The sequence below is a fragment of the Panthera leo genome, chromosome B3 (genome assembly GCF_018350215.1).
Source record: "Panthera leo isolate Ple1 chromosome B3, P.leo_Ple1_pat1.1, whole genome shotgun sequence".
Taxonomy (NCBI): Eukaryota; Metazoa; Chordata; class Mammalia; order Carnivora; family Felidae; genus Panthera; species Panthera leo.
Genome location: NC_056684.1, coordinates 85,691,669 through 85,708,716, shown reverse-complemented (window position 1 = coordinate 85,708,716; position 17,048 = coordinate 85,691,669). Strand labels below are relative to the sequence as shown.

At 38.4% G+C, this 17,048-nt stretch overlaps 1 protein-coding gene across 1 annotated transcript in view; it reads left to right on the top strand.

Moving 5' to 3' along the window:
• SLC25A21 (solute carrier family 25 member 21) overlaps positions 1–17,048 on the top strand; it is a 485,962-nt gene that overhangs the window by 337,348 nt on the left and 131,566 nt on the right. The window contains exon 3 of the mRNA XM_042943202.1: positions 16,035–16,118. Within this exon, the coding sequence (XP_042799136.1) occupies positions 16,035–16,118 (84 nt within the window). The remainder of the gene's footprint in view (positions 1–16,034; positions 16,119–17,048) is intronic.

Here is a 17,048-nt window from a genome sequence, read left to right as displayed (position 1 = left end):
GGTTTCCTATGGTATATGGCATGGTAATAACATTCCTTAGCAATATATTAAGTTGGAAAAATAACTATCCTACAATATTAACCTTCTTTCAGTTTATATAAAACATTCAACTTTAAGAAGAGTGAAAGAATATATTTTCTTCCATTTTGTCTTCTCCCAGGAGAGGAATGAGAGTACTTTCTAGTTCCTCTTTTCCTGAAATGGGAAAAAGGATAAAACTGTTACAATATACTTACTCATATAGTAGGATACAATTTTGGAAAAAAAATCCTTAAAATGGAATGTTTGGATTCTGTACGTGGATATTCACAACATCTTTATAATGCTTTAAGTTAGGCACTTTATCAAAACTGCTTGTGTAAGGCACTTTTCACATTGAGTGGAAGTGTTGAGATGTTTGGTATATAATAATTTCTGATTACATTGTGTGCTTATGTAGCATCTTTTGCCGGATACTAATGGCAATAAAAAGAATGTGAATGATACCTCCCCCCCAAAAAAAAAAGTCAAAGAGAAAATTGATTAGTTCTTTGGATGCGAATATTGTATGACATACCCATGGCATATCCAGGTTGGTACAAAGATGTTTCTCCCCCTAAAAAATAACATGGCAAAAGCACTAATCTGTGATTATTTCTACTTTTTGTCCTATTTTGTTTTTATGAACATTTCCATTTTGAAATCTAAAGACTCGAATTCTAAATGGTATAGTAGGAACACACGCTGTTCACAATACACAATCCTGTAGAAAGCAATAATGTGCTCTTTCAGTTCTAAGGTAATCCACTGGGTGGGGGGGAATACAATAGCAGATGGTGGCAATTATATAGTTGAATAGGAGTGGGGAAAAAAAGGGGATATTTTACCAGAAGATTTGAAGATGTATTATTTGTAGATGTGTTTTGAGATACCTGAAAACTTCCTCTTTCTCCGCAAGTTGCCATTACTTACAGGCTCAAAGGGGTGGGCTTGAGGCCATGCTTGCACAATAACTCCATCCCGTGGACATGGCTAAGACAGCCAGTGGTAGACAGCTGACGCCTTCAAGAATTTTAACTAGGATATGGTTTTGCAGTGAGAGAACCAACAGGAAAGAGGTAGTTCTCTCAAATTAGGACAATTTGAAGAGGGTTTATAAATGGATTCACAACAAAAGTGTGGGCAGGGTATAAAGAAATTACATGGAAGAGTTCAGGATCCTGAGGCTACCAGCAGCAGGAGGTAAAGCTGTCACTACCTCTAAGCTCAAAGGCATGCCTGAAGGGAAAGGTTACCCAAATTTGAAAGATGAAAGTCGTGAAGAGAGGGCTTCTTGAGCGGGGCAGTGAACTTCTGTTGACAGAGACAAGGCTGAAGAAACCTCACAGGAAGGAACCAGACAAATAAATATCCCAAATTCATCTTCCTCCCTTCCTCCTGTCACCTGTCAGGGCTTCTCATTGACCAAATCCAACTGGAAGGCAGAGAACATAGGGTTTATTTGATGTAATCAATTCAGATCACCTCTCAGGTCAACAAACAGGGTGGAAAAGGATGGGGAGTGTGTTTGGAGGAGCAAATGAAAGGTATTTGGCTCACATAGTGGCAGAAAGGAGTTACTGGTGGGCACTAGGTTTGTGTCGTATTACACTATGGCTGGGTAGCTATATCAAAGTCAGTGCATCTGTAGGGGAGCAGGAAGCATGAATAACCAGAAAGAACTGGTCTACAGAGAGAGGCAAAGACATAGTACAGTGTTGGTCCTTGGCTCAGTTAAGGCAAATCTAGGTACAATAACAAATAAACCCCTAAATGTCAGTATTTATCCCAATAAAGTATACTGATACAATAGTTCAATGTGAGTATTACCAAATGGTAGAAGGTGTTCCTCAGTGTGTGATACAGGGATACAGTCTCCTTCCATCTTGTGACTATACACCCACTAAAGCTTTGGAGTCCTCTGCTTGCTTCTTGCAGGTGATGCAGATTTGATATCATGTGTAACTAGTGTTGATATAAAATGTATCTTGCAAAGTACATTGCAGGTGAAACAGGAGAGAGAATGAAGAAACCCCACTCATTATTTAAAAATCTCAATCTGGAAGTGACACATCGCTTCACTTGGATTCCACTAAAAAAGAACTAGTCACATGATCTACACCTGGATGTACTGGGGGCTGGGGATGTACTTACTATCTGACTGTGTAGGCATTTCTCCAAATCAACTTCACACAATGAAAAAAGGAGCAGGAGATTTTAGTGTACTGCTTATCGCTTCTGCCACAGTCCCTGATGGATTCCCCTGTTCCAGTCCCAGTTCCCAGGAGACCTCATTATACTTCCTTGTCACACATGGTCTCTGTAATAACCACTTCCTCCCTCATGTGAGTTACCTTGAGACATGGCAGCCCCTAGCAACCAAAGCCCTTGGCGAAGCCATGTTCATTTAGGATAGTTATTGCAACATAATAAGAAAGTCATCTGTTTATACCTTTAAATTTCTAGAATGTTTAAACTTGAGATTTTTAAGAAAATTGTCTTTATCTTATTTCTATCTAAAAGTGTAATGTCTTCACTTGTGTATTTGTTTACCTGTGGGAAATTTTTGTCTTCAGTCATACAAACGTTCAGACATTGTACAGCTTTGTAATTCTCTTGATAGTTAGCCGAAACTGAATCTGACACAAGTAATATTACTAAAAATATGTACACGCTTGAACCAGTCTTCATTTTGCAAAAAGTTCTCTTGGCATCACATTTAAAGTTGTGAATATACTGACTTCACCATTGAAAATACTCATTTCTCCCCTTCCTTTATTCCAAAAGTTGTCTACATTCAAGGGAATGAAAAAAAAAGCAGGAATACCTGCCAACTATTCTATAAATTATATCAAGATTTTTTTAATAGACATTTCAAAGTATGGAATTGCAGCTGTCTTGTGATTTCTGCCAGAATTTGACCTAACACACATGAGTAAGAGTAGGCTTAGCAGTTCCAAAAGTATTTGTACTGGGAAGTAGAACCCTTTGCAGTGGTCCTTTCTCTTTCTTTCTGTCTTCTTTGCTTCCTTGCTTCTTTCCTTTCCTTTCCTTTCCTTTCCTTCCCTTTCCCTTTCCCTTTCCCTTTCCCTTTCCCTTTCCCTCTCCCTCTCCCTCTCCCTCTCCCTCTCCCTCTCCCTTTCCCTTTCCCTTTCTTTTCCTTTCTATAGTCCTTTCTCTTCTCTCCCCCAAAAGGTATAGTACAGTACCATCAGAGCCAACAGAAAACCACAGTGATTTGGTCAGAATTCTGAAAAATATAGGTTTTTTTAAAGGGATATTTTCCTCAAATTTTCAAACTAAACATGCATTTATGAGAATCTAAATAACAGACACCACATAGTTCATAATGCAAAAATGGAAAATGTACCAAAAAATAAAAAAGGGCATTTTGGGGGGAAGAAACAAACAGAAACCACAAAACAAATAAGGGAACAGAATGAAGAAGGAATAATTATGGCTGGCATCAGCTGTGCTTTGTGTCATCCTCATCTTCCTTGTCATCAGTTATAAATTAGTTCTTGTTCAGCTTCCAGGAGTGACAGGACTCTCTATTAAATGCACAGAGTAGAAGGATCCCGAAGGGATAGGAGCACATGGCAGCAAGGCTGTCTTCCCATGAGTGGGACAGACTGTACCTGCCTGAGCTGCTCCACTGGGCCTGACCACTGAGCCTAGGAAAGAGGAAAATGGAGGCTGCCTGCCCCCTTCCCTCCTCTCAGGACAGCCCATTCTCAGGGAAAGTTCAAACTCAGCCAGAGGCCACTTATCTCAGAACCTCAACTCTGGCACAGAGCTGAGAAACAAACCACTTACGGAAAATGGTCTCTGAACAGCCAAAATAGATGTTACAAAGGCCAGGCACTGGTGCTCATGAACTTGACTCATAGTATGACCCCTGCAGCCCTCACTAAGAGCCATGACCAAGCTGGGTTATCTCATCCTTCATTCACTGCTAGTCCTGGGTGGTGAGTTAAAGGTCACAGGAGGAATGCAGGAGAGAAAAGGAGGTGGAGGAGATGGAAGCAGGAAGAGTGTCATCTTAGGGGCAGACACAGTGATGTGCAAGCAATGATTGCTCATCGCGTAGCAATAAGGGACAGAACAAAACCATACAGAGAAAACAAAGAACCAGAAATGCACTGTGAGGTCATTAGTGTAGGGACTGGCCTGCTCAAGCCTGGGAAGGCCTGAGCAGATCCCAGTGTAACAGCACAGAAGGATAATTCCCATTCAGAAGGCCCCCTCTGACACCAGGCGCTGTGAACATGCTACGGGAGGTTTCCTGAGTGCTATTCAAGGATGCAAGCAAGAATACGACAAATCTGGGAAGACTTACCCATTTTATGTTTTAATGCTACAGGTTTGTCTCCTATTAGAATGCAAACTTCTGTGACAGGGTCAGTGTCTGAGTTAACCAGTCTTAACATGTAAGTGTCCAGTACAGAGCAGGCGCTCAATAAACGTTAGGTGGCTTGAATTCTTGTTGTAAATTTCACCGTTCCAGAACACTTTTTGCTCTTCTATACTCAATGATAAGGTTTTACTTGTGGAGAAAAGAGCTAAAAGCCCCAATGTTTAAATTTAATCTTCATACTTAGAATTCATGATAACAAATGCAAGTGAGTAAAGTTTTATTGGACACAACCAGAACTCACCCTAGAAAAAGTTTGCACTTGATCTTAGCCAAAAGGCTGAGAAGCAATAACCCTAGCAAAAGTTTGAAGAAGGTTTAACTCTTAATGTGTTCAGTGTAGATTCCCCACTTAGGTCTCATTTGAAATGAATGCCTTGTGTTTAGTCTTTAACATTTTAAGGAACCTACATTAGCCAAGATACCCAATTAATCTGGATCTTAATTCATAGAGAGCTAGGGTGTTTTTTTTAAGATAATTGTTTTAAAATTCAAAGTTACATTTATGCAAAAGCTGCTAGTTGGAATAAGATCATCATTATATGAAATTAAATGACTGGATCTGTCTTGAAGTGCTTTGTTACCCACCAAACTATCCACCTGTAATTTGGCCAAAAACATTAGTTGTCTTTTATTAAATATTTGGTTAATTGGTGAAACACCGTTTCCTGTACAAGTTCTGTGGCCAACTTAGGCCTGCTCTTGGGTGGGAATAATTTAGGCATCTCTTCTGCTGCCAGTGCTCTAAGTGATTTTTAATTATTTTTAACATGTTATTTGATGGTAATTATGAAACCACACCCTTCCACTGGGGCTCTCTTGAGCATGGGTTCGTGTCATAATGGAATTTTCAATGGAATATAGTTGAGCAAAAGAGAGAGAGCTAGAGAGAGATGAGAGAGGGTGGGGCTTAGGTGGAGAGAGATAGGAGAAGTTACAGAGTTAGTTGATATTGACCTTGACAGTGTTCTCCAGGCAGACAATAAGCTGTTAATCACTTGGGGGGAAAAAACTCATAGAATAGATGCTAAATAAGTATAGAAAGATTTTTTTTTTTTTGGTCCAGAATATATCAATCGAGCTGTCTACAATGAGAGACCTGAAAGGAATCACATGATGTCTTGTTCTTCAAATAAGACTCCATCTGAATTCTTCCACAAAGATGTCTATCCCACCTCCCCCATGAGAGATCTCTCTCCACCCACAGTCTATACTCCTGACAATGAGGGATCAAATCACATTACCACAATCAGTTCATCTCTGAAACTGTTCTGGCTCTCCCTAAAACAGTTCATTCAGCGCTGAGTTTTTAATAGTTTTAGAGATAAACCTCAAAGTCAGTTGGGTGGCATGCAAGTAACTATTCCCTTTTTAACAAATGAAAAAAGCTTGAGTTTAGGGAACTAATTTTACCAGGCATTCTCTGAACTAGAGACAAAAATTTTCAAAACCAGTGAGAGATTTCAGGGAAACCTATTCCCTCTAGTCTGGTGCCTTTCTACCTCCAAGCTGATACTTTTTCTTTTACCCTTTTTCAAGTGATTTTTTACCCTACAAATGTAAGGAACCGTGAAACTGAGGAGCACCCTCAAATGAGATCACATATACAAAAATGCTCTCGGGGCGCCTGGGTGGCTCAGTCAGTTAGGCATCCGACTTCTGCTCAGGTTGTGATCTCACCGTTCGTGGCCTCGAGCCCCATGTCAGGCTCTGTGCTGACAGCTCAGAGTCTGGATCCTGCTTCAGACTCTGTGTCTCCTTCTCTTTTTCTGTCCCTCCCCCACTCACGCTGTGTCTCTTCTATCTGTCTCTCAAAAATAAACATTAAGAAAAATTTTTAAAAAACAATAAAATAAAAAAGTAATAAAAATGCTCTCAAAGTTGAAAGTGATTTACAAGTAAGCAGTATGATTACCACTTTTTTTTTGTCATTCTGGGGTCCTATCCACCTATAAAATGCTTTTGAAAACTCTGTCCTCATTTGGAACCAATAACAACTGATCCAAATCTTTGTAACATATGAGGTCAATCTTGGTATAAAGTTAAAACTTCCCTTGAAATTTTCCTCAACTGTGATAAGCATAAGCATGTTTTCTTCTTTACTAGCCAAGTTTATTATCTCCATTCCCCAAATTTCTTTCTAGCATAAGCATTTATGCTTATGAATACAAAGAAACCACCCACTCTCTTAATTGTTCTTTCTTTGACATTATTGAAAGACATCCTTCCTTATCAGTGCTAAATAAACCATAAAATAGGCACATTTGATCAGTTAAAATTAAATGGAATGGCATATTAGGTCTCTAGGGACTTTATATTCTCTGACATTCTCCCTCCCTGGGACCCCTGGCTTATGGTCTCTAGTGCATAATTAAGTTTATGTGAAGTGGCTCAGTTCCCAGGACAAGTAGGTTCTGGTAGATTTGACTGCTTTTGAATTCTCTGTCCTGGAAATCTTTTACCGTGGCTAGACACCAAGAACTTCCATCTCATCGTAAGCAACGAGCTGAGGTTCAACAGGTGAGAATGACGTCATGTGGTCCTCTGTCACCAGGCAGTAGGTGCTATGTGATGGACATTAGGAAAACCTGTCTACCCAAGGAGGTAGGTGGGGAGGCTTGGTGAAAGAAAGAACATAGCTAACTTTTTTTGGAGGGAGGAATCTATTTTTTTCAAACTATAATTATTTGAGGAATATGGAAAAACAATGATACTTATCAAGACTGGTAATTTTAGTATTTGATTGCTGAAGCTGATGTATCCCTCTCTACTCTCATTACCTTGTTAATGGGTTATTTTCCAACCTGTGATCCATCCTTCCCTCACTTCCCAAGTGTGATTTGATTTCATGCTAATTAACCACTGTAATGGCCAACCTACATCAGTGCACTTGGGAAAATGTAGGTAGGTGCATCTGGTCATTTGTTGACACTAAATGTGAAGTTTAATTGAATATATGCATACACACACATATGTATCTTCAAAGAGTGACAGCACTATATTATGATGTTATAAGCATAATTTTATAATATGACATGTATTTTACAAAGCAAAATACTGAAAGTCATGCTAGTCAGGCATTTGTTTAATTAAGACCAGTTTATGCTTGGAGCATTTTAATTATACAGCTAGGTCAATTAGCCTGTTTTATTGCTTGTGGTTTTACATTATTAGAGTTAAGCTGTAATCTCTAATGATCATTTGTCTCTGACTTGTTAACCAGCATATTGTCATGAAAATAAATTTCAGAATTATATTGTCAGTGTTCTTAGTTATTATCCCATAAGTAATATAAACAACTGGAAGAACATGTGCCAGATGGTAGAATCAACTGTCTTATCATGATTCCATTTTACAATGTCAAATTTTGCACGGATTCTAAATGCTAGGAAGACCATATGTCTTACAATTGTGTAAGATGCATAAAACTAGATCTATTTCATCACACTAATCAGGGACACATAGGTACATGTTTACTGTAACAAAACTTGTGGTTGGCAAAATGATGAAACCTTTATAGGATATTTAAGTGTGTGATTCAAGTGTGAATTGAAAAATGTACAGTCACAGAACATCAGACTTTAAATCTCCCTGGCTTGTGAAAGGAGACTGCAATTAGATGTGTCTAGGATCACAGGAAATTACTTAAAGTATAATCAGGCTATCTGGGTTGATCTGATATTTCAGAGAGATAATATTTTTGAGGCTCTGTTCAAAAGCATGTTCAAAATTACATGGCACAGAAGATTTCTCTTGCTTTTGTGGCCTTGCCAAGATGTGTTACCTTATCTGTAGTAATTATCGAGGCCTGACTGAGCACTCCAGGTTACATATTTCTTCAAATTATAAACTGTTTTATAATAACATAGAGAAATTTATTGGTGTCCTTTACAGTATCATAAACACTAAGCCAAAGCATAGCCCTGCCCACCTACACCTACTAAAGACATTCAGCCTTTAAACAGGCAAAGGACATCTTAATTTTTACCAGGCATTTGTCTTTATTTCTTTTCTAAGGAGACTTTCTCAGAGCAATGACTGTGCAACATTCAGGAAAAATATCTTTCTTTTCCCTGAATTTTTAGAATAATTTGATAAGCAGCCAAATATGTAAGGGTACAGCTTTTGAACTTCGGTCGGTGGTCACTGCTCAGACAGAGCCAAACCCATGACCCTTGTGGATTTGTTAGCATTATTTTAGGGTGCTAATTGATGCCAGGCCTAGGTTGTGAACCCAGCAAGCAAAGGCAGTGCTTTAAATTGCAGGCGAACTTAGTTCCCAGAATCTTTAACACTTGTAGTCTGCCTTATTTTATAACTAACTACTAACATCTTGCCCTCCCTCCACTTGTTTGTTCTGTTCTAGAGGACAGGATCTGTGGCTTATTCATCTCTGTGTCTCTCATGCAGATGGGGATCTCAGGAAATGTTGAGGCAGAAATCTGTGTTTGGAACTGTAAACCACACCCTTCCGAACTGATTAAAGGACTCTTGAGCTCATCATTGCCAAGACAGTGCTATGAGGATTATTGTTATATTTAATCTAAAGTAAAACAGAATACCCATAGCTAACATTTTTTCGAGAAATGTTCAAAGAAAACTTTTCTCCCCAGCACTTGTTAAAGAAAACTGATGGAATCGTCTCTCAAATCAGTAGCCTCATCTCCCCACCATCTGATGTGGTCTTTCTGCAGGGATGACAAATGCAGAGACCCCATTCCCCTCCAGTTCAGTGCTTAGTCTTCTGTGGAAACTGGATATTTCTTTTCTTGGGGCAGCCTCAGTGGAAGGTGATTTTTCAGAGTACAGGAAACAAATATACATGGTGGCAGTTTTTCTAAAGATGTGCTTCCTGGGGCCCTTTTCCCAAGGTTTGTAAGGTAGGTGTGTACACGTATACTTCAAAGCCTCAGACATGTCTTTGCATGTTCGGTGTGACTTTGGCCATGTTCAACCAACCAGTGAGAAAGCAAACATACTTCATAGGAGAAACATCTTATTTCTGTAAGATAGGCTAATTACAGTGAATTAAAATCTTTATTTAATCTTCCTACAGTTATCCTCTTAATGTGTTCTGTAATTGCAAACCTTTAGTCTTTTAATCTCTGGTTCGTTAGTGGGTTTCTTAAGTGTTTATTAAGAAGCATGTGTAACATTCTGGTAATTACTAATAATCTTTGTTCATAGCACATTTGCAAAGATCTTGGCAGCGAGTTTCTTTAGATTCATCACCACTTATTATCAGTGTACAATTTTTATTAGCAGTCTCCCACCTCTATAAAATATGGAATTGGGGCTTTACACAAAATGAAATGTGTCTTCTTTCTTATGGCTAACAAACTCAGGTATAACTCTGTGTGTCACTGTCCCTTCAAAATCAAAGAGTCCTCTAATGTCTGCTCTCCCCATTATACTGCTGAGGAGAAAGGCAAAGAAGGATTAAACTACAAACCTCACTAGTTTTCACTGCTTATTGGTGGCTACACTCAATAAATTGTAACTGGTAGCTCCTGCTCTGTGGCTCAGTTCCCCAAAGGTCCTCACTTTTGACACTAAGTTGTCATTTTTACGTAACCTACAGCATAATGGTAGCATACATACAATTAATTCCACTCAGGAAAAATGTGCCACCCTGGGCTATCTTTGGTGGCGCAGGTACCCTGCATCCCCACTGGGAACAAGACAAACCTTTCTACCTCCTCTTGGATAGCTGAAATCTTTTTAAAGGGACAAGATCTGAGAGACAACATCTCACATTCAAAGCTACACTAAGGATAAATGGTGTGAATGCTTTTCTGAGAGTGGAGTTGAAGGGAGGAAGGTAGGAGAGAGCACAAGAATTCTATTGAACTGCAAAATCACCTGGAGATGATGCAAGAGCTAAACTTCACCTTCTGACAGCTTTGCTTGGGATTAATAGCAGTACCAAAGGGATGGCTTGGAATGGCTTCCACCCCCTCCCAAATCTCCATCAGCTCCCTATCCTAAAGCACTACAAATAATCGCAAGATCGAACTAAAAAGCAGAGTGTATGCTATGCAAATATAGCTTCAGGACAAATGTCATCATCTGCCCCAGTCTGACTCTTTGCAACTCAACTTCCAGCCTTCATATAAATGCACTCTAAATTATATATACACGTACATATATACATATACGTGTGTCTGTATGTGTGTGTCCTGAAGCCTCCACACCCCAGTATAGATACCATCAGGCATCAGTATTTTTTTAAGATGATAGATAGAAAATTAATTCGCAGATGAAGGCACTGCATAGATTTGAGATTTTGAGATTTTCAAACAATCTGATCCTACAGCCTTTAAGGGAGCAAAGCCATTTTATTTCTCACAGACATATCTTTTTTATGGCCACAAGTTAAGAAGAGCTCAGACAAGCCGAGTGCCTAAACTGGCATTTCTCACTGTGCTAAGAATCAACAACAGGCTAGTTTGAAATTTGGTATCACTGGCTAAGCACACAACTAAGCCAGTGGGAAATCCTGCAGTAATGGTTCTCCAGTTTAGAGAAAAATAAATATTTTAGTGAGTGAGAACATTCTCCAGCTTTTAAAAATATGTTGTACATTTGTTTTCGAATGTTGAGCCGCCCTTCCTTGAGCTGGTGGTTACCACAGAAACCCACTTCATGTTTATGGCATGGTCGATGACAGGGCTGTTCCCTCCATTTGTAGGACTATGAAGTACTGTGCTCCCTGGCACCACAGCAGATAGGATTGCTGGCTCCTGGACAATGAGGCATACGTAGGGTTTGCGCCACATGCCTTTCTGTGTGTTTCATCCTGACTGGATGTTAGGCACTGAATACTTCTCAAGTGTTCCTCCACTGTCCAATTTGCCAGTTTGGCAGCAAGTTTTCATTCTAATAAGAGAAGTTTCTCAGATGGAGATTCCAGATGTGTCCAGGCTGCTTTTATTAGGACAATGGAAAGGTCCAATCTTTTCTTCTAAATACAATCAAGGGTAGTGTGGCTTGGCCTTTGTAATTTTACAGAGTTGTATTATGTAACTGGAAAATTGTCTCCCCGGGCATAGAGAGAATTTGTTAGAACAGAATGCAGTTTGGAATAATGCTGACGTAAAGTTTCAATCCAAGAGAGCAACCTTTTAAGTTGCTGAAACACAGTAAAGGGGAAGAAGGAAGTTGCTGTTTTACATGATTGACCAAAATGCACTATAATTGTATCAACTTGAAACAGATTCCTTAGAAGAACTGATAACTCTGTGATCCGAATAAGTCATGTGTAGTAGAACTAAATACTGCATGCACTTTCTCTGCAAAGTGTAGACACGCCATATTTGAGATGTGCAGCAAAAGAGACAGCCGTGCTTGCCTGTTTAATGGGACTCCAGCTCCTTTAGCATAATAAAGAATGGCGGTGGCTTTACTGAGGAATTAGTATTTACCATACCTGCTCATCCTTTTGCACTGCCTTACAACACTCCTTGTAGACCCTTCTCGTGTAATGTTACTTTGATGTCACCACTCCTGTTTGTAATTAACACAGCGTCACTCATCAGTCAGCTTCTAAGTGGAACACTCCTTACAGATTCCACTAACTGTTCTTGTTGCCTGTTCTAAAGTGGGTGGGGAAAATTTAATCACAGATATTTAGCCCAAAGATAGCCTTCCCATTTTCCCTCTTCTCTCCAATGTCTCTACATAGTGCTATTTTCTGTCAGCTACAGTCCACCTAGACTGTAGCTAGACAGGAGATCACCTCCAAAAAGAGTAGTAGTATTTATTCAATGCCAGTAAAACTCCTTTGCTGACATTGGATATCCCAAAATACTGTTATTACTTGCATATTGTAATCATATGTTTGCACAGCTCCTTCACCTAAGTATAAGCTTCTAAAGGGAAGGATTGTGTCTTATTTCTGTATAATGCCCCAAATAGTGGAATACTAATACATGCGAAGTGTTCAAAAACTCTAATTAACTGCATGAATGGCAGATTAGAAATATTATCTATGAAGAAATATTATCTATTCAGATTCTATGAAAAGGAAGAAGTTACAGCTAGCAAGTAAAGTGCCTAGATTTCCAAGAGCAAAGTTAGATAACTAGTTAATTATGAAATAGCAGCACTCTGGATTCATCTTGGTATAAGCTGACAGAAGATCTTCTTCGATGTTACCCAAGCACACAGACATCGTAGACAAAGCTAATGTCTCTAACTCCAGCAGTGAAAGAGGGGCTAAGGTCATTAATATGCACTTGCTTTGGTCCCTCTGCTGACTCATTTATAGTCCCTTCTAGAACTGGGGTCACATAACTGTGAGATGGCCATGCAGAGTTAACTGAAGTACTCAGCTGAGGAGCAGGAAGAGGTCAAATGGTCTATATTAGGCTTTGACTTTATCTCATAAATTTCCTCCCCCAACACACTCAGGTCGCCACCCACCCTGAGCAACTGAATGCCCCAGCAGAGTCCTGTACCACCTGTCCTGAAGGAAATGTGGAAGGTTGCCATGGTGGGGGATCTCTTCCTTCACTTCTCTTAAAAGGACAACTTTCCCTCACTGGCCTTTGTTTCATTTCCCCACCTGGAATGCTTTCTCATGCTTACTCTTTTTGCCTCTGAATCCTATAGGACCAGCTCAAATCCCTTCTCCTTCCTGAAATCCTTCCTGCCCTCTGCAGAAAGCTGTACTTTCTCCCTCTGATGAACACCTGGGCAGTTTGGTGCAGATGCTATTTGACATTATGGATATTTTTCTTTATCTTATAAGTCATTTTTCTCCTTCATTTATTTATTATGCCCTTTACAGTGAGGATAATGCCCTGAGTTTTTATAAAACTTGTAGATCTTATTTCATATGACAATTATTTTATTTTTTTTTTTTCAACTTTTTTTTTTTTTTTTTTTTTTTTTATTTTTGGGACAGAGAGAGACAGAGCATGAACGGGGGAGGGGCAGAGAGAGAGGGAGACACAGAATCGGAAACAGGCTCCAGGCTCCGAGCCATCAGCCCAGAGCCTGACGCGGGGCTCGAACTCACGGACCGCGAGATCGTGACCTGGCTGAAGTCGGACGCTTAACCGACTGCGCCACCCAGGCGCCCCATATGACAATTATTTTAAAAAATACTTGGTAATTTGGGGGGGAAAGCATCTAGAAGGGAATTTCATAGAGGTAAATGAATTTAATGAAAATTATTACAGGTAGTATGAGAAAATCTATGAACATGTAATACTATTATAATATATAAAACTATTCTAAATTATTTTCTTTAAAGAACAGTTAGAGAAGAAAAGTGGCTTTCCCAACTAGGACATAAGAAAATGTTTCATACTCAGCCATGAATATAGGTTACAAATATGCAAATGGAGAGATGGAGATTCTTTTTCACACTAGAATCAGCATCGTGTTTTGGAAATCACTCTCTATGTTATTTGTATTTGTAGTATAAACAAATTTTATGCAAAGTTATTTGTTGTGTAAGTGTACATATATTTTTCTTATTGTACTATTTTGTGTTTAGGTTTAATTCATTTGTATCCAGAGTACCAAGTTATCTCATCTATGTGCAGTAGTCCAGAAATATCAAACATGGTCCACCTATGTGACCATCAAATCATGTTCTTGATTATAGACAGAACCACTTACTGAACATTCTGGGTCAGTGGTTATGCACACACCAAATGTACCTCTAGACCCAGAATAGTTTAAATGAGTTGGCTGTATTGATCCATGAGCTTCTGACGAGCTCAATACAATTCAAATTTTAGAGATATAATTCTTGTCTAAAAACGAACCTTCTTGGGGTGCCTGGATGGCTCAGTCAGCTGAGCGTCCGACTCTTGATTTTGGCTCAGGTCGTGATCCCAAGGTCATGGGATCGCATGAAACCTGCTTAAGATTCTCTCCCTTGCTCACACACACATTCTCTCTCTCTCAAAAAAAATTTTTGTTTAAATTAAGAATTAAAAAATTTAACCTTCTAAAAATGATCACGTTAATAGAGGTGTAAATTTGACAAACAAAACCATCATGAATATTAAGGACATTGTTGAATTTTGGCAATAGTAGAATATTGCTTTATGGGTTGAAGAGGACCAAGAAGGAGTCATGTCGAATGTATCATAAAACACACACACACATACACATTTATTTAAAGAGAAAAAGGATTACTCAACAAGCTTACCCCTTTCTTCACATTTCTGTTGCCTCCATTCATATTCTGGCATTATTATCTTCACCTAGATTATCCTATTGCCTTCATGGTTGTTCTGCCCTCCATACTGCCATTCCAATCCACCCAATCAGGCAGTAAATATTTCTGTAGGTATTTGTATGTGGTCTGCTGGGAGAACTCTACTGGACTACTCAACTTCCTCCATCTCAGAATGGCTACCCTCCCGCATGATTATATTCAGCAACTCTCCGCTCTCCAAATCAAATGTAATCTAGCCTCACTTTCCAGTCTTATAATAGATTCATTCCTTTCCTATGCCCAGCTGTTTCAATCAAAGTGAAATATTCACTCTTTTCTGTGATATATGTATCCGTTTTCAGCCTAATTCCCTGTGGCCTAGAGCCATAAAATACATTATTCTTAGAGGTAGGATCATAAATCCAACAATCTCAAAAAAGTATCTCAAAGTAGACAATATAAGATGTGTTTTTGAAAAGTTCTTTTAAAATTTTTTGATAAAATTATGGAAGGAAGAGCAGAAAGGCCTTAACTAAGAATTGGGACAAGGAAGGTAAACACCAGGTGAGAGCAGACTAAAGAAACTCAAAAATGGAGAACTGGGGTATAGAGAAATGAGAGTACTTGTCATAAATCTCTTTAAAAACAAACCCCAGAGTAGCATACAAAATAAATAAGTTAAGACCCTGACACTGGGAAACTTCCATAGGTTGAAGGTTAGAGTCCTGAGATGCATGATCATAACCGAAAAGAAGAAAAAACCAGAATTTAGCTTTCTAAAATGGAATACATTTTTATCGAGCACCAACTATATACAGACCATATATGAAGGGTTCAGGTAGCCTGAAAGTAAAGACTAACTCTGCTCCATCATGAAGTAGAATTAGAGATTGTAAACTGTATCACAATACAAATTCATTCTCTTCCCCTAAGCACAGGTTCCTGTCTGCCAGAATGAATTTCAAATTCACAATCAGGATCCAAGTTAGGCCATATTAGCAGCTCTGTATTTAAACTTTTTATTAAATTACCATCAAGGGGGTACTAATTAAGATAAGAAATACAGCTACTTATTTATTTCATATGCACCTTCAGATTTCTGAATTATACATTAAACAATCTATGACATCTGTGTATGCTTTTCACAAAAGAAAAAGGCATAAATGCCTCAGGGTGCATCTGCCTGGCTAAGAAACAGATGAAAAAAAACTCTATAGTTTCTATTAAAATACAGAGAAATAGAATTTTAAAGGCTACAAAAATAAGGTATGGATTATATGAGGCAAATAAATCAATAAAATCGATAGCAAAAACCAGAATATTTTAGATTAACCTGAAAAGGCTGAGTTTCCTAAGACTTTGAAAAATGAGGGAAGTCATTTGGCAATTCCTTAACTTCGATTTTTTGTTTGATTTTGTTTCTAGGTTCCAGATTCAGAGATGTGCAACTGATCCAAACAGTTATAAAAGCTTGGGAGACAGTTTTCGAACAATTTTCCGAATAGAAGGGTAAGTACAGTTCTTCATGTATGGACTTTATGTTGATATAGACATTTAACATATTACTACATGTTTTTTTCATTTTTAATGTTTCATTTTCCTAGTGTTATTAGGGGAAAATATTTAAAAGGGTGCCTTCCCACATTTTTTTTAGTTTTTCCTGATAATACAATTGAAAACTAAATATGTATACCATAAGAACTACCACAAAAATGATATTAATATTCAATTTGCTGACTAGAAGACAATTTCTATTTTGTGCCATTAAGATTTTTTTCAAATTCTCATAACAGCACCTATCTAAATGTAATAGTTCTTTATTTTGATTCTTGAATATAGTGCCCAAATGTGTTCCTTATTTGCATTGCAGCTTATGAATATTCAATCAAAACAGAACTGTGTCAAAAGTTGATGTGTCACATTTGTTATTCTGTCTACTAGACGATCAGATAAAGAGTATTTTTTTTACATAGATGCCTGGGTGGCTCAGTCGGTTTAGCGTCTGACTCTTGATTTCATCTCAGGTCATGATCTCACAGTTTGAGGGTTCAAGCCCCGTGTTGGACTCTGCATTGACAGTGTGGAGCCTGCTTGAGCTTCTCTCTCTCTCTCAATATCTCCCTCTCTCTCTCTCTCTCTCTTTGCCCCTCTCCTGCTTCCTCTCTCTCTCTCACAAAAGAAATAAGTAAACTTTAAAAAAAGAATCTAATAGATGAAAAATAAATTGTCTATAAGCATTCTTTTGATTCTAACTGGGATTGAGCATGCTTTTATACCATTAAATGTCATTTCTTTTATGAATTGCTTATTTATATTCTTGTCCATTTCTCTTAAGTTAGAGTTTTTATTGATTGGTAGGAGCTCCGTATATATTATAGGTACTAATTCTTTAACAATGACATAGATTGCAAATATTTTCCCCAGCTTGTCATTTGTCTT